At 32.7% G+C, this 21,518-nt stretch overlaps 2 protein-coding genes across 9 annotated transcripts; one reads left to right on the top strand and one right to left on the bottom strand.

The window, feature by feature from the left end:
- Positions 1–1,220: 1,220 nt before the first annotated feature.
- On the bottom strand, positions 1,221–3,783 carry lsm8 (LSM8 homolog, U6 small nuclear RNA associated). Its single transcript, NM_001302466.1, has 4 exons — positions 3,593–3,783; positions 2,062–2,102; positions 1,602–1,729; positions 1,221–1,486 (listed from the first exon to the last, which is right to left on the bottom strand). Exons 1-4 carry the CDS (start codon positions 3,621–3,623, stop codon positions 1,396–1,398), a joined length of 291 nt encoding a protein of 96 aa, NP_001289395.1. The 5' UTR covers positions 3,624–3,783; the 3' UTR covers positions 1,221–1,395.
- On the top strand, positions 3,631–19,482 carry si:ch73-139j3.4. Of its 8 annotated transcripts, none has more exons than XM_073947032.1 (10): positions 3,631–3,797; positions 4,594–4,720; positions 7,433–7,542; positions 7,825–7,903; positions 9,039–9,154; positions 9,241–9,315; positions 11,159–11,260; positions 11,373–11,537; positions 11,645–11,728; positions 14,667–19,482. In XM_073947032.1, exons 3-10 carry the CDS (start codon positions 7,477–7,479, stop codon positions 15,045–15,047), a joined length of 1,068 nt encoding a protein of 355 aa, XP_073803133.1. In that variant the 5' UTR covers positions 3,631–3,797; positions 4,594–4,720; positions 7,433–7,476; the 3' UTR covers positions 15,048–19,482. The 8 variants fall into 8 exon arrangements, with proteins under 8 accessions (XP_073803133.1, XP_073803135.1, XP_073803132.1 ...); XM_073947031.1 differs by having other exon boundaries at positions 3,745–3,889; XM_073947029.1 differs by having other exon boundaries at positions 3,761–4,264.
- Positions 19,483–21,518: the final 2,036 nt, after the last annotated feature.

The raw sequence follows: 21,518 nt of genomic DNA, 5'->3' as shown, positions 1-21,518 counted from the left end.
AATGGTTTGTAGCAATTGGTTTCCTCAAACAGTTTGAGTTAAAAAACTAATCTATAGGAGTAGTGTAAACTTACTCCATTAAGGTAGAAGTAATGAGGCTTTAATTAACTCATTAACTTCAAAACTGCGTTCAAAACTATTCAAATGAGTAGAACTAACTTTCAGTCAATTTTGAGTTAGTACACTCATTTCATTTGATAAAGTTGACTGTTGGGTGTTAAGAGTGTAAGAGTTTAATTGTTAATGTATCAGTTCAGTCTTTTGTTCAGTTTTTAATCAAATCTACTAATTATAATCATGACTTTATTATTGAAAAGTGATTAATATATATTTTTTATTATTAAATGAGGTTGGAGGGTAGAGTGATCTTTGCTGCCACATAGTGGTTTAAACAATCTTTATTATTGTAGTGTTTTTAAACTGTAACGTAATTAACTTTTTGTCATAATTAGCAAATTCTAGATAATAATAATGGCAACACGATTTTTTTCTTCATGGTGAAATTATTTTCCTAATTAAATATTAATTCTTCTGAATGTGAACAGACATTTATATAAGCCTTATATAATCACTCGTATAAAATATATTTCATAATTATACACAATATAATAAAATATTAGCAATATATAACTATACTATTTTATCAATATTAAATAGATATATACTTGTAAAATAACCCCATTGTGAAACATTTGCATAATTAAATATTCATTCCTCTGAATGTGAACAGAAATTTATATAATCTTTTATATTATTTATTATATATATATATATATATATATATATATATATATGTGTGTGTGTGTGTGTGTTTATTTTTAAATACATGATTATGTTATAATACAATATTGCACATTATTATATACAATTACTACATTTAAATAACTGTTACAAATTATTTATAATAATATACACTTATATTAATGTCTTTTTTCGTCATTTTTACGATACTGCAATGAGCTTTTCTTTGTGGGAAATAAGCTAAATCGTCATGAATGCAATAAAACAAAATGGGCTTTAAATGCTTTTCAATTTCTTCATGTAATACGGAAATTTCTTTTGACTTTTGGGTGATAAAATAGGCATTTTGGAGATGGACCTAATCTTACTTTTACTGTTAATTTATTACTTTTTTTGTTTTTGACTGAGAATTATCCAGAAAATGGATACTTACCAATATTTTCCCCTTTATACAAGTTTTTAAAAAATTTAAAATCTTGATTTATCACTTTTTGTTTTATTATTTCAACACCCGTAAAAAACAAAACAAACAAAAAACAAATATGCATTCAGTCTTTTTCAAGATTAAAAAAGCAGGTAATATTGCTGCTTATAGATGCCTGCAGATTTCCTAGGGAAAGTTTTCAACTGGATCAAAATGAAATTTTCTGTCCATCAATGCACCACAGAATTGAGTGGTTCTGCTCTTATGTTTCCAAGATCCAGCGCAGAATCGGTTTCTTCATCAATCTCACCGATCACAGCCCTTAAACACAAAATAATTTCCCATTTATGTCAACCAAATAAAAGAAAAAAATCATAAACCTTGCACTGTTCTGCACAACATAAACATAATTACAAGAAAGGAGTTTAATACTCACACATTATCTCCTCTGACAATATACAGTCCCAGAACCACCTGCTCGACCCCCTGTGAAGAGCTGAAGACCCGCTCGTGGCTTTCATCCAGGATGAGGTTGATTGCCTGATCAAAGCCTTTTAGCGTCCCCTAAAAACAGCACAAGTCAGTAAGCGATCTTCTTCATTTCTGCACACAGACAATGATTAATTGGTAAGTTCACCAAAAAACACAGATTTTAATATTAATTTATTCACACTCAGGCTATTCACAATCTAGGGGACTTTTCTCCTCAGTTAAACATAAAAGACATTTAAACAAAACAAAAATACAAATGAAAAATATGTGTCGGAGCTGTGAGTTACAAGTGATAATGTTTAGATTTTCCTAATACAGTCAAACACTCCCAAAGTGTCTTTGACTTGCACTTTATTAAACACAAAGGTGGATAACTCCCTTTAAAGTACACGAGGAAGACTCACCACGATCATTCTGCCATCCGAAGTGACAATAGCAACAGTCCCTTGAAAAAAATCACAGTCAAGGAAATTTCAAGCTCATTTTATGTATGCATGGTCACTCACTGCGTTTATTTGTTCTCTGGATTTGTGTTTATATAGTACACATAATGTGTGTTCAAAATCTCTATTAAGTATTTTATTCATTGACTGATTCATATTCTCTATCTATCTATCTATCTATCTATCTATCTATCTATCTATCTATCTATCTATCTATCTATCTATCTATCTATCTATCTATCTATCTACATGAATACAAATGGTCATGGTCAAGAAATTAAAACTTTTCTAGATTGTTTTACATATATAGATTATATTTATATACAGATTAACATGAATACGAACAATCAAATATACTTATTTTTTACGAAATATTTAAGAAATGAAAATGTTTCTAGATTGTTTTACATTTCTAAATTATATTTATTTATAGATTAACATGAATAAAAACAGTCAAATATGCTTACTTTTAACCAAAAATTAAGAAAAGTTTTCTAGATTGTTTTACATATATGTATTTTATCTATAGATTAACAAATTCAAACAGTCAAATAAACTTATTTTTACCGCAATTTTAAGAAATTAAAACGTTTCTAGGTTGTTTTACATAGATTATATTTATATATAGATTAACATAAATACAAAGGGTCATATATAATTACTTTTAACTAAAATTGAACAAATGAAAACTTTTTTTAGATTGTTGGATTGCATCTATATGTAGACTAACATAAATGCAAATGGTCAAATATACTTAATTTTATGCAAAATTTAAGAAATAAAAACTTTTCTACATTGTTTTACATATATGGATTACATCTATAAATAGATTAACATAAATAAAAATAATCAAATATACTTATTTTTACGAAATATTTCAGAAATTAAAACCTTTGTAGATTGTTTTGCATTTATAAATTAGATTATATGTATTTATAGATTAACATGAATGCAAACGGTCAAATATACTTATATCCAAAATGTAAATTTTTTTTTTTACTTTTCTAGATTGTTTTACATACATAAATTATATCTATATAGATTAACATGAATACAAACAGTCAAATATACTTATTTCTACCCGATATGCAAGATGTGAACACATTAATATGTAATATTTACAGTAAATAGTAATATTCCAGTTATATGATATGTCTTAATTAAATATTTGAAGACTCGTTTTCATTGGTCCAGAAAAAAAAACTCAAATATTTGACAAAAAACAGGCATCTATGAAGTTAATATCACATCCAGATAACCGATAATCATCTTGAACTGATCTATTTTGCTCAAGAAATGTATGTGCGTACATTAATATGCTATAACGTGAATTATAACGACGTATGATCATCAAAAGCTAATTCACTTGCTGGCGCGCCATATATATAAAGTTAGACATTTCACGCTCAAACACACACAATCAACAACAAAACACGGGGTATCGATCAACAACATCACCGCCGTGCTGTTCACGATGCGTATTAAAGGATACGGTGAATGTAACTCTCGAGAGCGGTGGACATCTTTTCTGCTGGTGCGTGTTTTTAAATCCTCCGGTGCTCGTTCGCTAGCTCCTACAACGAAAAGCATTCGTTCTTGAGCCGGAAGCGATAACGGAGAGACTCGAGTAGGCGATGACCGATTGAGCACAACTTCAGGCAGAACTAATGGAGTTGGAGCAACGAAAGCTGTCATGAGTGAATTAGTATTTATTTAATAAGCTTTAAATAACTAGTACGCGACAATAGAACACACATTTTAATGCCAGGGATGATAGAAGATAAATATAGTAAGAGTACAAATAATTAAACATTAATTAAGAAGCAAAACAAACACACGTACATAAAAATAAGCGTATAAATAATTAAATAGATTTCTTACAATTACACACGTTTACATCAATCAAAACTGTTAAAAATAGACCACAAATGGACAGTGCTAATGAAGTTAATTTTATAGTTTAAACAAATTAATGTGAAGTTTAGCCGTCGTGAGGGAGTGATGCGGTATTTGTCCAGCAGATGACGCGCTCTGGAGATTTCTGGTTTCTAAGGAAGAGAGCACAATACTGTTTCTAACGAGTAACTTTAGAGATTATAATCAGTTCTTGCTGAAAAGGCTAACTGTTTGAGGGTCAAAGTGGGGGTCGATGGAAACACTGGTGGTAATGATGACGACGGCACTTACACAAAAGTACAATCAATGGTTGTGGGATGATTTCAGACGCTAATTGTAATTGTACATCGCCATTATGGGAATTAATGCTGATTGAACTATATAAAAGTGCTGTAGTGGTTAAAAATAGTTGTTATACGGTGTTTTGCTACACACTAGCATGGAAAAAATAATTAAAACTTGTTAATATTCGTAAGGTACTGAATGTTTAATAAATTTGATGGAATTGTATGGTGGTTCTGGAATTACGTTGCTATTACATCAGAATCAGGGACTGACCTAACCAATGATGTAATGTAATGTGTATTTATATTATAGATCTTACACCAAAAGCGGTTCACAATCATGAGGGGGGTCTCTCCACACCACCACCAGTGTGCAGCATCACTTGATGATGCGACGGCAGCCACAGGACCACAGTGCCAGTGCGGACACCACACACCAGGTATTGGTGGAGAGACAGTGATAGAGCCAATTCGGTGGATGGGGATGATTGGGAGGCCAGGCCATGATGGGTAAGGGCCAATGGAGGGAATATGGCCAGGACACTAGGGTTACACCCCTACTCTTTACGAGAAGTGCCATGGGATTTTTATTGACCACAGAGAATCAAGACCTGGGTTTAACTTCTCATCTGAAAGATGAAGCAAGCAACCGCTTAGGACCCCAAGAAATTTGGGGGCCCTCAATAATTGCCCACACTGTAAAACGTTTCACATTGGTTAAACTTACAAACTCAAGTTCAGCAGCTGCCTTGAAAATGTGAGGCAACAACTTAGAGAGATTCTTTGTTTCAATGTAAGATGTTGAGTTTTAGTTAAATATATTGTAAAACTCAACATCTTAAGAATCTCTCCAAGTTGAGTTGACTCACATTTTCAAGGCAGCTGCTGAACTTGAGTTTGTAAGTTTAACCAAGTGAAACGTTTTTACAGAAGCGTAAATCATATTTTGAATGGTGATGGTGTAATAAATGAGATTTTAACGTAATTATACCATCTACACAGATTTGTTTTACACACCTAATCATAGAGCAGTCCACCAGTCAAGATAAAGATTCAGTTTCAGAAACAATTTATTATTTTTTATTTATTATTTTTGTTGTTGTTGTGAATTCATTTTAAGAAAACAAATCATTTAAAATATAGCAGGGATGCGCAAACATTTTCTTATGGAGGGCTAAAAGCCAAACTTGATTGAGGATGGTGGGCCGAGGGTAAATGTAGAAAACTTTATTCTAATAAAGTTGCCATTGGTGATTTCCTTCTTTAATATAAAAATAACTGAAACATAAAATTTTCATTTAATATAAAAAAATAACTGGAAAACATTAATTTATGTTAACTAATGCATTATATATCTTTTAATATAATAATGAACTTATTATAGTAAAAACAATCTCGTTCATAACAGAATGGACTTACTGGTCAAGCTGCTCCTGTTTTTGCCTTGATTTGCTTGCCGATGTCTGCTGCATTGTCCCTTTTCTGTTAAGTGACTGTATTTTTATAATTTTAAAAAATCTAATTAACAGACATGTAATCGAAGCATTTAATTTACTTTAATGTTATTTAATAACATTTAAAAACCTTTTTGTAGCTCAGCAATAAAACAAACAAACAAACAAACAAAAAAGGTTATGTTACATTAAAAATGACGATCTCTGTTAAAAGCATTCGCTTCAAATCTTCCCAGCATTCTCACTCTCTTCTCAGATATGAGGGTGGGCCAAATCAAAGATTACAATGGGCCAACTTTCACAAAAAGGCCCTAGTTTGAGCATCTCTGATGTAGAGATTTTATTAAGATAAAACATGAAAAAGGAGATTCAGTGATATAATAAAAAAACAGCAAAATAAAGAAATAAAAAATGTATAAAACCAATGCATTGAAAAAAATGATGTCTGCAAAATTGTAGCTAATAATTTATAAGGGTTGAATTTAATCAAACAAATTAAGTTTAGTAATGTTCAATTAAATTTGTTTGTTTAAATTCAACCCAAATAAATTGTTTACAACCACTTAACTTAAATTAATTTAGTAATTCCAAGGAATTATCTTTGAATATTTTTTTTTCAGTGTGGTTTCGGTTTAGGACTGTTGGGCCCCATGGCTGGAACTGCTTAGGGCCCCCAAATCACAAAATCTGCCCCTGATCAGAATGCATACTATGGTTTTATCCCTATATTAAGAAAAATAAATGAAAACAAATGTAAAAATATAAACGTAAAAATATAAAAACACAATACCCTCTAACAAATGTTAACCATGGGGTTAGTATAGTAAAAGTGTAGTAATATACACACAACATTTCAGAAAGAATCACATCCTACTCCCCCCCCCCATCTCTATCTTTCTATCTATCTATCTATCTATCTATCTATCTATCTATCTATCTGTCTGTCTGTCTGTCTGTCTGTCTGTCTGTCTGTCTGTCTGTCTGTCTGTCTGTCTGTCTGTCTGTCTGTCTGTCTGTCTGTCCTCCCCCCACCATCTCTATCTATCTGTCTGTCTGTCTGTCTGTCTGTCTGTCTGTCCAATATATAAATAGAGGGTTAGTAATAGATATATTCTGGATACCATATATAGATTTTACTTTGTTTTATTTGTGGTTAAACCAAGGGTAATGTTCTTAAGGGCCACAATCAGTCCAAACAACAATAATCAAAACCAACAAACCAATGCACGACAATAACGAAAGGAAATAAACAAGATGATCATTTTTCACATTTTGAGCGCTGTCAAAACCCCTCATCAAGACACAAAACACCAGGCACTTACTGGTGTACAGCACAACGCAACTGATTGTTAAAGTTAATCATTGCTGTTGTTATGAGGAAGTGAACTTTAAGCCTGAGACGCATTAGAAGAGTCTCCAGGAAACCATTATGTACATATAAAACACACACATGAAGAAGAGAATGTATGAATGAAATGAAACAACCACAGACTGTTATCATACCATATTTGAATAAATAACAGGAGAAACTGGTCTGGCAACACAGGTAATTCAAACCTTCACTTTTCACAAAGTGGCATTTAAGCAACAGACAGGTTGTTTTGATGAGTTAATCTTCATTTAGTTTTTATTGTCTTTTTATGTGTAAAGACATTCGACCTTGTAACTTTCTAAACAGTCTTTCTTCTTTTTTTAAAGTCTTTAGATTTTTTTATATATATATGTGAAGCAGTGAAGGCAAGATGAAAACAGACGACAAACTTCAGATCCTGAAATTCTTCTTTATGCTTGTCAATGCCTTCTTTGTGGTAAGATGAAATATGTAACATGTTAAGCATACAGCTGTATGTTTTGGCAAGGAATGTAGCGATATTTTCTTTATTAGTTCCAAGGAACTTCCTGGACCGCTGTCAAATTTATTAATCACGCAGTGGACACTGATATATAGCTCATAATGCCTTGAAGTATTTGCTTGTGCTTTCTGGCACGCAGCATTTAAAGGCATAGACTTCTGCACCCGTCAAATTAAACAACTTAATTCATGCATAGCTACATGTACAAACAAGTAACAAATTTAATATTCCTGACAGATTCTTGGCATCAGCATTTTTGCCTGTTCGGCTTGGATTTTATTTGATAAGGACAGCTTTGTAAGTGTTCTCAGCTCTGGTGAGTTTTCTTGTTTGTGGTAGACTATCATTATGTTTCTGTTCAAAAGTACATCCTATTATTTGTTTTAAAAAGTATTTGGACGTGATGTTTCCTCCCATTAAAAATGTTTATGGGTGATGAACTGGGATTTTTTTTTGTAACATAGGCAAAGGACGATAACTGGTTTAACGCTGTTCGGAAAAGTCAAGGTTTTAAAACCGACAGAATTTTCTTGTATACCATTCCTATTTGCAATCAGATTTATTAACCCCCCCTCTGATTTTCTTTCTTTTTTGAATATTTTCCAAATGATGTTTAAAAGAGCAAGGAAAATTTCACAGTATGTCTGATAATATTTTTTACTTCTGGAGAAAGTCTTATTTGTTTTATTTTGGCTGGAATAAAAGCAGTTTTTAATTTTTTAAACACCATTTTAAGGACAAAATTATTAGCCTCTTTAAGCTATATTTTTTCGATAGTCTACAGAACAAACCATCGTTATACACTAACTTGCCTAATTACCCTAACCTGCCTAGTTAACCTAATTAACCAAGTTAGGCCTTTAAATGTCACTTTAAGCTGTATAGAAGTGTCTTGAAAAATATCTAGTCAAATATTATTTACTGTCATCATGGCAAAGACAAAATTACTCAGTTATTAAAAATAAGTTATTAAAACTATTATGATTAGAAATATGTTGAAAAATTGAGCACCCTTTATCTTGCTGTATGTGTATTTACATAATTGTATGTTTATCTTTACTGCAAAATATACAGTCATATTCACAATGCAACTTTAAAATACAATAACATACTGCATAACTGTCCTACAGTAAAATACACAGCATATTACAGTTCAATACGGTGTCATTTACAGAATTCATTAGCAGTGTGTGTTTCACTACATGGTGATGGAACTTTTTTTATTAACATTTTGACATATTATCATTACAAAAATGATTTGAAACTTTTAAGTAGACAACATACTTGCATTTAATATGCTTTCTATTCAAATAAAAATTGGATTCAGACTTTGAAACAGGACGTCTCATGTTTCACCCCTAAACTAATTTGCTTGGAGCCAATTTAAAGCAAACTTTTGTCCTTAAATATGACGTATGGGTTTTAATGAAGCGAATCGTTTGGTCTCTTAGGACAGGAGGTTAAGGTGGTGGCCGGGGGGCTCTTTTTCATCGGCCTTGTCGTGGTTGGTGTGTCCTTGCTGGGTTGTGCCGGAGCCTATTTTGAGAGCAGATGCTTCATCATATTTGTAAGCGCAGTCCAAAATAACATAATTCATAACAAAAGCTTTTCTGAGTTGTTGTTGTTAATGTTGATCCTTTCTGTTTTTTTCAGTATCTGTCCTTTTTAATTGTCATCATACTGGGTCAGATTTTCATCACCTTTGTGCTATTAATACGAAGAAAGACGGCAAGTGTTTATTAAATATTACATTTTTTATATTTATTTCAATTCAAGTTTATTTGTTTAACGCTTTTCACAATAGTTATTGTCTCAAAGCAGCTTTACAAAGGGTGCACATTATTGCCTTACAATCAAATATAAGTTTTATTATATAAACAAAGTTAACCTGCAGTTTTATCAAGTATATTTGTCTATTTAAGCATATGTGTTGTCCTCAAAGTCTTCAGTGGTTGGTTGGCATCATCTCTCAAATTTATTTTTATTATTTTATTTATATACTTTTTAGATTTTATTTTGTTTGATTATAGTACTATAAATGCTTTTGTGGAATCAGAATTTCACTTTAATTACCATCTCGAAATTTAGACCTTTTTTTCCAAAAAAAAAAATGCAGATTTATTTTTTGTAATTGTGAGTTTAGATGGTTGTGTTGCAATTTTGGGTTTATACATCACAATTATGAGTTAAGATGTCACAGTTCTGGCTTTCTGAATTTCATTTAAGCTTTATTGAAATACTGTTTCTAGCATTAAAATACCAGAAAATTACTATCATTAGTAGTTGTGAGTTTATACATAGGCTTTCTTTCAATTCTGACATTACATCTTGCACAATTTTTCTCATGATTGATAGACACAGAAATCTGATATTATCCGATAGCAGAAACTGGTACCGCTTTTCCCTTTATAAACTTTAATTAATAATAATAATTTTTAAAAAATCTGAATAAAAGTCTGAGTTGCATAGATATATAACGCCTCTTTTTTAAAATTTGTGTCACAAACAAGTCAGCAAACATTTTCAACATTAAATTATTAAATAAAATAGGCATTTAATTTTTTTTTTCAATCGCAGTTCTGGTTTTATATTTCATAATTCAGATTTTTCCTCCCAGTTTAGTCAGTTTATTATAAAATATTCAGAATAAAATTCAGAATTGTGAGATATAAATTGCCTCTTTTAAAAAGATTGTGTCAGGAACAAGTTGCCAAATATTTTCAACATTAAATAAAGAAATAAAATAGGCAATTAAAAAAAGGTATATATTTTTTTGTTTTTTAATCGCAGTTCTGAATTTATATATCATAATTCTGATTTTCCTCCCAGTTTAGTCAGTTTATCATAGAATATTCACAATAAAAGTCAGAATTGTGAGATATAAATTGCTTATTTTAAAGAAATTGTGCCAGGAACAAGATTCCAAAGATATACAACATTAAATAAAGAAATAAAAAAGACAAATACCAAAAAAATAAAGTACTTTTTTTTGTTGTTTTTAATTGTAGTTCAGAATTTTTATCTCAATTTCTAGCTTTTCCTCCCAGTTTAATCAGTTTATCGTGAAATATTCAGATACTCCTTTTTAATTCTGATTTATTTAGTCTCAATTACACCTCATCCATACAGTAACCTATAGATTGTGATATAAAGAAGCATAGCTGTGAATTTCTCTCAATTTCAACGGACTCTCTTACAATTCAGACACATTTTCTTGCAACTTCTCACTTTTTTGGTCAGAATAGCAAGATATACTCACAATTCTTCTAACAAAACCTTGAATTATAATATATAAACTCACAGTTCATAAAAAATTAGAATTGTCAGATCAAATTTGCAGTTATCTTCATTTATGTTTTATCACATGCCAGAAAAAAGCTTCCAACATTATAAATCACAATAAAGATAAAAGAAAAACTGTAGCAATTTCAGCTTCACAACTATAATAATACTGTAAAGAAAAACAAGAGATCCCTCGAGACATTCCTCATTCTCCAAGATCCTGCAAGTATTGACTGGTTGACAAAATGATTAAACAAATTGCTTAACGCACGTTTTTGACTATTTCCAGATTGAGCAGTTTTTGAGGGATAAAGTGGACGAGATCATTAAGCAGTATGGAGGAGATGAAATCCAAACATCCTGGAAACTTCTAGACAGCGTCCAGACCTCTGTACCTGATTGATTTCCACGTTTACTGATTACATAATAACTGTATAATCACAACCGTTTCATCTCATAATGAGCAAAGGAATTTGATATAAGTGCATTTTTGTTTGCTGTAGGCCCGGTGCTGTGGTAGACTAAACTCAAATGAATGGAGGAATAACACTGTTATTGCATCCCTGGGGGGGACCGACATCTACCCCTGCTCCTGTTTCAATGGTACCTGCCCTGTAATCCTGGAAGAGACCTACAGTTTTGGAAACGGTTCAGACGTTTTTGAAAGGGTAACATATGTGGCCTTTTTGATCTCAACCTTTACTTAATGTTCCCCGTGTTGTTTTAATTTGCACATGTTTTTTCCTGTGTGTGTGTGTGTGTGTGTGTGTAACAGGGCTGTGAGGAAACTCTTGTCAACTGGCTAGAGATGAATATAATAGTAATATTTGGAATGGATGTTGCACTCATTTTGATTCAGGTAAAGAGAGATAATAAAACTCAATGACCTTTTCACACATTATATGGCAAATTAAAGAATGTTACAGATTAAATACAGCTAAAATAAAGTATGACAATAAGTTTCTTCACTGTCACCCCCCCACCGATACTTTTAAAGTTTATAATGTGTCAAAAATGTGAACCAAACGCTAGACACAGCTTAACCTTACATTTGGTTTTCTTGCTAACTGTTACATACTTTGTTCAATAAAAAAAAAAAAACAATGTATGGGCTATTTGAGACAAAAGTATGAAATCGTACTCACAGTGACCAGCAGATATTAGAAAATGCGTGCTGTATCCACCAGTGATGTCCGTTCAAAGAGCCAATCACGTTTCCTTGCACATCATTTATTCGAGAACAGACTAGAATAAGCTCTGTTAAGCACATTCGATTTAAACATTCCAATAGAATAATAAATATCATGCAAATCGTACAACAAACTAAACAAATTAAGTAATCGAGCAAAAACTTTGGTATTTATTGAATCCAAGTAATTTCTAAGTAAATTCTAAGTATTTTGAATTCAATTCATATAACTTTAAGGATAACAGTGTTATATATATATATATATATATATATATATATATATATATATATATATATATATATATATATATATATACACACATACAATTGTAGTCAGAATTATTAGCCCCCCTGTTTATTTTTTCACTAATTTCTGTTTAACAGAGAGCTGATTTTTTTTCAACACATTTCTAAACACAATAGGTTTAATAACTCCTCTCTAAAAACTGATTTATTTTATCTTTGCCATGATGACATTAAATATTATTTGACTAGATATTTTTCCAGATATTTCTATAAAGCTTAAAGTGACATTTAAAGGCTTAACTGGGTTAATTAAGTTAACTACGCAGGTTAGAGAAATTAGGCAAGTTACTGTTAACGATAGTTTCTTCTGTAGACTATAGAAAAAAATATATAGCTTAAAGGGGCTTATAATTTTGACCCTAAAATGTTTAAAATAAAAATATTAAATGCTTTTATTCTAGCCAAAATAAACAAATAAGACTTTCTCCAGAAGAAAAAATATCAGACATACTGTGAAAATTTCCTGAATCAGTTAAACATCATTTAGGAAATATTTAAAAAGGAAAAAAAATTCAAAGGCGTGCTAATAATTCTGACTTTAACTGATGCAGATGCAAACTATTCGGTCTTGGTTCAGAAATAATCATAACCGGTTATTATGTACTGAGCTTTCTATGGCGAGAGAGGAGATCGTGAGTAATTAAAATGCTCCAACTACTTAAAAAGCAGATAACTGTGCACAATTTACTGCTGGTGAGTTTGCTGAACAGTCTTTCACTGACAAGGAAAGACATCAGAACCCAACTAAATATATTTAGAAATTATACATTTTAATAAAAGAATTATTGTGTTGCTAAGTAAAATATCAAATTATTATATCGAATTATATCGAATTGTATGAATCGATAGCATGATAATCGAAACCGAACTGTGAGAAAAGTGTAGGTTCACACCCCTAATGTGTGTGTGTGTGTGTATGTATGTATGTATATATATATATATATATATATATATATATATATATATATATATATATATATATATATATATATATATATATATATATATGTGCCTAAAGTCCACATGAACCGGATGCTGTGACCATTTTTCTTCGCATTGTGATCCAGCTTCTAGAGAAACGAAATATTAAATGAAAAGTAGTGGGCGTGGCTTGTTTTTTCGACTGCGAGCTGATTGGATCTAGTGAAGTAAGCATTTCATTCAGAAAAATCAGGAAATGGGTTTAAGGAGAGTTATTAGAACCTAGCAGAGGTTTCTTCACCATTTCTGTTTGTTGTCAAAACTGACAGTTCAAGGGGTGTGCCTAAGTATGTTAGCTATGCCCAATACCTCTGACCGATGTAATCTGAGAACTGAACTGAAATCCAACCAGAAGTGCATTTTCAGATTTCAATTAAAGATTACAAGGGCAAACAGTTATTTTTCTTAATGACGCACACAAATGAATTGTTCTCCACAAAACTGGCAATGTGAGCTAATAAAATCATATGGTTAGTTTTAGTTTGGATTTCATTTGTACTTTTGTACACATTTTAAGTTATGTATCTTCAGCTTAATGCTGTATATTTCTCTTTGTAGACACGTCGTCATCCCATGCATTTTTACTGACTTTGCTTAACTTCTGTAAATTTCTGTAATATCTTGATTTTTTTATATATATATTTATTCAGTTCAATAAATCTTTATCACTATTGCATTTTTTTACAATATAGAAGCAGCTTAACATAGATAAAGTTCTAGTAAATTGTAAATGCTTCAGTTCAAGTCACAGTTTAATTTATATACAGTTGAAGTCAAAATTATTAGCCCTCCTGTGATTTTGTCAAATGATGTTTAACAGAACAAATAATTTTTCATAGTATTTCCTATAATATGTTTTCTTCTGGAGAAAGTCTTATTTGTCTTATTTCGGCTAGAATAAAAGCAGTTTTTAATTCTTCGAAAACATTTTATGGTCAATATTATTAGCCCTTTTCAACTATTTATTTCGATTGTCTACTGAGCAAACCACTGGTATACAACGACTTGCCTAATTACCCTTACTAGCCTAATTAACCTAGTTAAGTCTTTAAATGTCACTTTAAGCTGTATAGAAGTCTTGAAAAATATCTAGTCAAATATTATTTACTGTCATCATAGGCAAGATAATAGAAATCAGTTATTAGAAATGAGTTTTTAAAACTATTATGTTTAGAAATGTGTTGAAAAAAAACATCCATTAAAAAGAAATTCGGGGGAAAAAATAAACAGGGGGGCTAATAAAGCTGATTTCAACTCTATATGTGCATATACAAAAAAATCACAGTCATCCAATCGAAGTGATTTGTCTTGTAATTCTCAGATTATGCAGTTTATCTTTGCCGTCCAAACCTTCAAATGCATCGGCCGCAAGACAAGAGAACTGCATCCCAGCAATCTACTAAACGCCATGGAGGAAAACCCTGCAGCAGATCCCGATCAAGAGCAGTACAGTCTAGAAAATCAGCAAATCGACGATCAAACCTATAACCCTCAAACTGATGATGGCTACTATCAACACGTCGGATATGACGGTGGGAATTATGATGACCAATACAACAACCCACAATTTTACCAGCAGGACACAAGTCAAACGCACAATACACCTGCTATTCTCCAACACAGCTACAGCGACGGCTATGATGATCAGACATACACACAACAGCAGAACTACCAACATACCTACAATCCTGTCGATTACTGAAGCCAGATTTCTTTTCTCATGTAACATGATCAGATTGGGATGGGCTAATTTGAGGGTTTAAAAATAGCATGCCATACAAAGAGCGGGCTGTGGTCTGCGCCATGACCAAAACCTTCTTCTAAGACCATTGTTTTGCTTCAGCGTGTTCAGGTTAGTATCTGTTTCCCAGGAGTGTCATTTGTCATTTTAAAAGACATTCATTCCAGACTTCAAAAACTCAAACACACATCTTTAGAAGGCACAGCTCAGGGTTTGATGACAGACAAGTAACCCGATGTTTAAGCAGGTTTTAGCAGTTTCTATTTTATTGTAATACCCCCTTGACAAGTTTACAGGTGCTGTATAAATGAATATGTAATAATAACACAAAAACACTGACCTGGAATCATAATCAATATAATGTACAGTGCCCTGCACTAAGTTTGGCACCTTTGGTAAACATGAAGAAAACGTATTTATGGTTTAAACTTGTGATCTTTAGCTCAAATTATTAGCCAAAACTGAAGATGATTGAGTTTATTTACTAGACAACCTTTGAATCTTGATGTTAGATTGTAACTTTGAAGACTTTCTTAGACTTTCTAGACCAAAATAACTCTCCAACTAATTCCCCAGCTGTGATTCTTAGATTACAACGACAGCACATGCATAATGATGTATTAATATGTAAGCTAAACAGCTACCTTTAATACTTGTTAGTTCATGTTGCTAATTAATGTATTAATTAAATTGATTTAAATTTAAGCTAAATGTAACCAACATGAACTGTTAATGTAATTATGTCATGACTTTACTTGGAGGGGTACATTATCATCATTTTATCCTTAACTCCCTCTGTTCATGTTGATGTTGACAGAACACTTTTCAGTAACACTGTCACAATACACAGTGTTAACAAACCATTAACTAACACTACTAGCTTAGTAAACTACTAATTAGTGGTTTATTAATAGTTAGTAAGACTGTAGTTGGGTTTAGGGTAGGATTAGGGACGCTGAATAAGATCATACTTTATAACTACTAATGAACAGTTAATATCTTAATAATAGGCAGGTAAAAAGGCAGTAGATAATGACATTAGTTGTGACCTAAACTAAGGTGTTAACCACTTTTCGATTGTTATTCAGTGTAAACGCACTAGACGGATGTGCATAAGGAGTTCATGTGTAGTTAAGAATGGGTCAACGATGATGTGCCCCTCCAAGTAAAGTCATGACATAGTTACGCATTAACATACAGTATCATGAGTTCATGATGGTTAAATTAAGTATAAACTAATGTGCTAATTAATACAGTAATTAAGAAACATGCACTAGCAAGTATTTAAGGTAACCATTATTCACAGATGACCTCGTGTTGTAGTTATAGTTAGTTCATGATTAGCGCATTCATTAACTCATCATTAGTTCATAATGTAATGTTTACTTTACATATTAATACATCATTGTTCATGTAGTGTTATTGTAAAGCAGTACAGACTACCAAGATTATACACATGTCCCTAATGGACGAAATGGCCATTTTAAGTGCTATTTTCTGATAACCACTACACATTTTGTGAACGCAACACCATTTTGCCACAAAAACATCTCTGTTTTTTTTTACACATTGTGATGAATGACTATTGAGTGATGAATGAGTTTGACCTGCGCATCGCCTCATCCGAACAACCCTGTGAAACAGGAGGTCATGGTTGAACAATTTACTCTCTCTTGTCACCAAGATGTAAAAAAAAGTAAACAAAACATCTAAAATATTTTGCTCATACAAATTCCAATAAAGGGCGATATGCACAGTGTTTTTCAGGAAACGGTGAAAGGTTAATGTGAATATTTTCAATTTAATAAAGTTCCTTTTACAGTATCGACATCGTAATGTAAGTTAAATACAATCAGTTGACTAAACTTAAGCATTCGTTTAGTTGCTCAAGCATAAAACGAGATGAAAGAAAATGTAAATCATAACGGCGTCAGTGGCAGCAGGCTTGCACAGAAACTCCATTAAAAATAATGGTGTAAAATAAATGTTCATATTTTAGAGATGGCAGGGAAAAATGGAATTTGATGCAGTGCTTCTTGTGCGGCCTGAGACCCACTGAGTGTTGCCAGATTGGGCGGTTTCGAGTTTGTTTTTGCGTGTAAAAAATGACAGGCGGGTAGTGAAAATTTGGGCAGTTTTGCAAGGACATAGCCCCGGTCTTCACTTGTAAACCTGTTATGATCTCCCAAAGAGATGCAATAGCCCCATTCTTTATATACAAATGCATACAACAGTTGTGATTTCCCAACGACACACAACAAGATTCCTCACCCCCCCTCAACAGGTTATTACAGTCTGCAGATTATTGGACGGTGGTTTTCTGTTTTCAGCGGGTTTTCAGCTATATCCGGCAACACTGGACCCACTTCATATTGTATATCTATCGAGCAGTGAAGATCACTGGATTTTAAAGAAATCTGATCTTAAGTCAGACAGTTGCAGCTCATCCAGAACGCTGCCGCCAGGATTCTGAACAGAATCCGAAAACCAGAGCACATCACACCTGTCCCCAGGTCTTTACACTAGCTCCCTGCTACATTCAGAATAGATTTTAAAGTATTATTACTTGCCAATAAATCACTAAATGGCCTAGGAACTCATTACATTACAGATATGTTCTCTGAATACAAACCTAACAGATCACTCAGAGTAAATAAAAAATTAAAAGCAGGGTGAATCCGCCCTCAGCTACTACGCCCCCTGCTGCCGGAATCAGCAAAATGATCAGATGTGCTACAACATTAGGCACATTCAAATCAAGACTGAAAACACATCTGTTTAGCTGTGTCACTAAGTCTTTCTTTTCTTTTTCTTCCAGTTAAAATCTGTTTTAACACACTTTAATCTGTTTTTTTAACCGTTTTTAATAATTTTAACCATTTTTGTTGTCTTGTTTCTTTTATTTTTGTTTATTTACATTTACATTTAGTCATTTAGCAGAAGCTTTTATCCAAAGCGACTTACAAATGAGGACAAGGAAGCAATTTACACAACTAAGAGCAACAATGAATAAGTGCTATAGGCAAGTTTCAGGTCTGTAAAGTCTAAGAAGGGAAGTATTAGTAGTATTAGTATTATTTTTTTTTTTGGTACAGTTAGTGTGATATTCAGAGAGGCAATTGCAGATTAGGAAGTGTAGTGGAGACTAAATAGTTGAGTTTTTAGTCGTTTCTTGAAAGTAGCGAGTGACTCTGCTGTTCTGATGCAGTTAGGGAGTTCATTCCACCAACTGGGCAGATTGAGCGTGAGCGTTCGAGAAAGTGATTTCTTCCCCCTTTGGGATGGAACCACGAGGCGACGGTCATTCACAGAACGCAAGTTTCTGGAGGGCACATAGATCTGCAGAAGCGAGAGCAGATAAGAAGGAGCAAGGCCAGAAGTCACTTTGTAGGCAAACATCAGAGCTTTGAATTTGATGCGAGCAGCAACTGGCAGCCAGTGCAAACGGACTAGTAGCGGAGTGACATGTGCTCGTTTAGGTTCATTGAAGACCACTCGTGCTGCTGCATTCTGGAGCAGTTGAAGAGGCTTGATAGAGTTAGCTGGAAGCCCAGCTAGTAGAGAGTTGCAGTAATCCAGTTTGGAGAGAACAAGAGCTTGAACAAGGAGTTGAGCTGCATGTTCAGATAAGAAGGGTCGGATCTTTCTGATGTTATAGAGTGTGAATCTGCACGATCGAGCAGTTCTAGAGATGTGGTCAGAGAAGTTTAGTTGGTCATCAATCGTTACTCCAAGGCTTTTCACCATTTTGGATGCAGTAATGGTTGCCCCATCCATCTGGATTGAAAAGTTATGGTGTAGAGTCGAGTTGGCAGAAACTACAAGCATTTCCGTATGCTTATGTAAAGTGCTTATGTAAAGCACTTTGAATTACCATTGTGTATGAAATGTGCTATATAAATAAACTTGCCTTGCTGAAATGTAATGGAAAGACAGTTCACCAGAAGCCATTTGCTGGCTGTACAAATTAAAAGTTTGTGTGCATATACCCCATTGTGTATTTAAAAAAAGAAGTTTTTCTGATATGAATTACGATCATTACATATTTAATAGAAAAAAGTCAATCAAATTATGTTGTGTTTTTTTCTGTATATTTTGAGCAAAGATCAAAAGGTTAAACAATAAGTTTTAAGTTAAACTCATATTTACCAAGTGTGCCAATAAAAATGTCAGGCAACGCAAGACAAAACTACTTGCAAAGCAAATATATTATCAAAACACTGTTATATGGCAAACATATTTATGCATATACAAATATATATAAATAAAGAATACAAATCTAACAGATTTCTATGTAAACCATATAATTACAAATAAACATTGTATATACAAAGGCTATAATTACATACATTTGATTATTACTAATCAACAATAAAACATGTAACTGTGTTTAAAACACCATTAGTCATGATTTTGCATCTCATCTGTGATGTTTGACCGATTCAAGAGGTTGTTTTGTAAATCCTTGCACACTCAGACCTGCTTTATGAGTCAAGTCTTGATGTTAGTGACACTGGAGTGTGTGAATGTATCTGTGTGTGTGTTTCGGAAGCTGAGTCGGCGAGTCAAGAGTGGGCTTTGACTGAAGTTTGATGGACGACACTCTCTATGGGCCATAAAGAGCGGCGTGTCTGTGTGAATGAGAGGGCTCTTTGTTGAGGTCGCTTTGCGGTTGATGATAGCCAGGCTGACATTACTGACCTCATGCGGTTATGAGCTGGCAGTCATGCTTTTACGACAACAGTTGACAGCGCACGCATTGATGAAGACAAAGAGAAAGTTGGGATGGAGAGGAGTTTGAGATTTCCATTGCCGGTACCTGATTCGGATCTGAATAGAGTGATGCACAATGAATCAAATCTGGGAGGGGGTTTCAGGACCGACTGGGATGTGGTGTGACCGTGACACAAACGATCTTTGATAATAGCGTAATAGGACTGATTTAGAATGCATTTCAGAGGAATTGTTTATTTAAATATGAAAATTGTGTCATTGACTCATCCTTGGGTCATTCCAGATTGATTTTGTTTCGTGAGAAGCTTTGAAGTATGTTCATGCTGCTCTTTTAATGTGGTTAAACGAGCGAAAATTCTAATAGTTTCTCGATGCATATATGCATATTGTATTTGAGGTCATACATACTGTCAGGAAAACAATATATAACTCATACTTTTAAAATACAGTAATAATTAAACTCCTTTAGTGCTTTATATGTAGTCCATATAATAACAAAAGGCAGCTTTGTGCATATTGGAACAAAGATTACCAACAAAAAAATGAACATTTACTCACTGTTTACTCTCCCTCATGTGCTTCCAAACCTTTATCTTTTTCTGTTGAACACAAAAGAAGATATTTAGAGTTGTTTTTATAAACCTGTAACCATCGACTTCCATACTTTCGTTTTTTTTTCCTGATATGGAAGTCAATGGTTACAGGTTTCTAACATCTTCCATTTAATTTCTTTTGTATTCAACAAGAAAGAAACAAGTTTAAAACTTCTGAAAGTTTTTTTTTCTTCGATATTTTGTAGTTTTGGGTGAACTGTCTCTAAGATGACATTTACTATTGTATTAGATACAAGATATCAAACCAAGTGACATCAACAAGCCTAATTTTTAAATTAACGTCACTTAATATTTTAAGTATCAATATGTTCGTCATACAGTAGTTTAAAAACTACATCTCTAAACCCAGTTTTCCTAATTATGTTCACTGTTTTACTTAAAAAGTGCGTTTGGGCTGTATTTCTTTAAGAGAGGGGTGTCAAACTCAGTTCCTGGAGGGTCGTAGCTCTGCATAGTTTAGTTCCAACTCTAATTAAACATATCTGATCATATTAAATGAATCCTTCAGGTTTGTTTGAAACCTACAGACAAGTGTTTTGAAGCAGGGTTGGAACTAAACTGTGTAGGGGTGCGGCTCTTCAGGAACAGAGTTTGACATCTCTGCTTTAAAATTTTATTTGATGCACTCAAATTCATACCGACAGTTAAAGTCAGAATTATTAGCCCTCCTGTTTATTTTTTCCCCAAAGTTCTGTTTAACGGAGAGAAGATTTTTTTTCAACCCATTTCTAAACATAATAGTTTTAATAACTCATTTCTAATAACTGATTTATTTTATCTTTGCCTTGATGACAGTAAATAATATTTTAATAGATATTTTTCAAGACACTTCTATACAACTTGACATTTATAGCCATAACTAGGTTAACTAGGCACGTTAAAGTAATTAGGCAAGTCACTGTATAACGATGGTTTGTTCTGTAGACTCTTTGAAAAAAATGTAGCTTAAAGGGGCTAATAATTTTGTCCTTAAAATGGTGTTTAAAAAATTTAAAACTGCTTTTATTCTAGCCAAAATAAAACAAATAAGACTTTCTCCAGAAGAAAAAATATTATCAGACATACTGTAATAATTTCCCTGCTC

The sequence above is a fragment of the Danio rerio genome, chromosome 4 (genome assembly GCF_049306965.1).
Source record: "Danio rerio strain Tuebingen ecotype United States chromosome 4, GRCz12tu, whole genome shotgun sequence".
NCBI classification, from domain to species: domain Eukaryota; kingdom Metazoa; phylum Chordata; class Actinopteri; order Cypriniformes; family Danionidae; genus Danio; species Danio rerio.
This window is presented reverse-complemented; position numbering and strand designations above follow the sequence as displayed.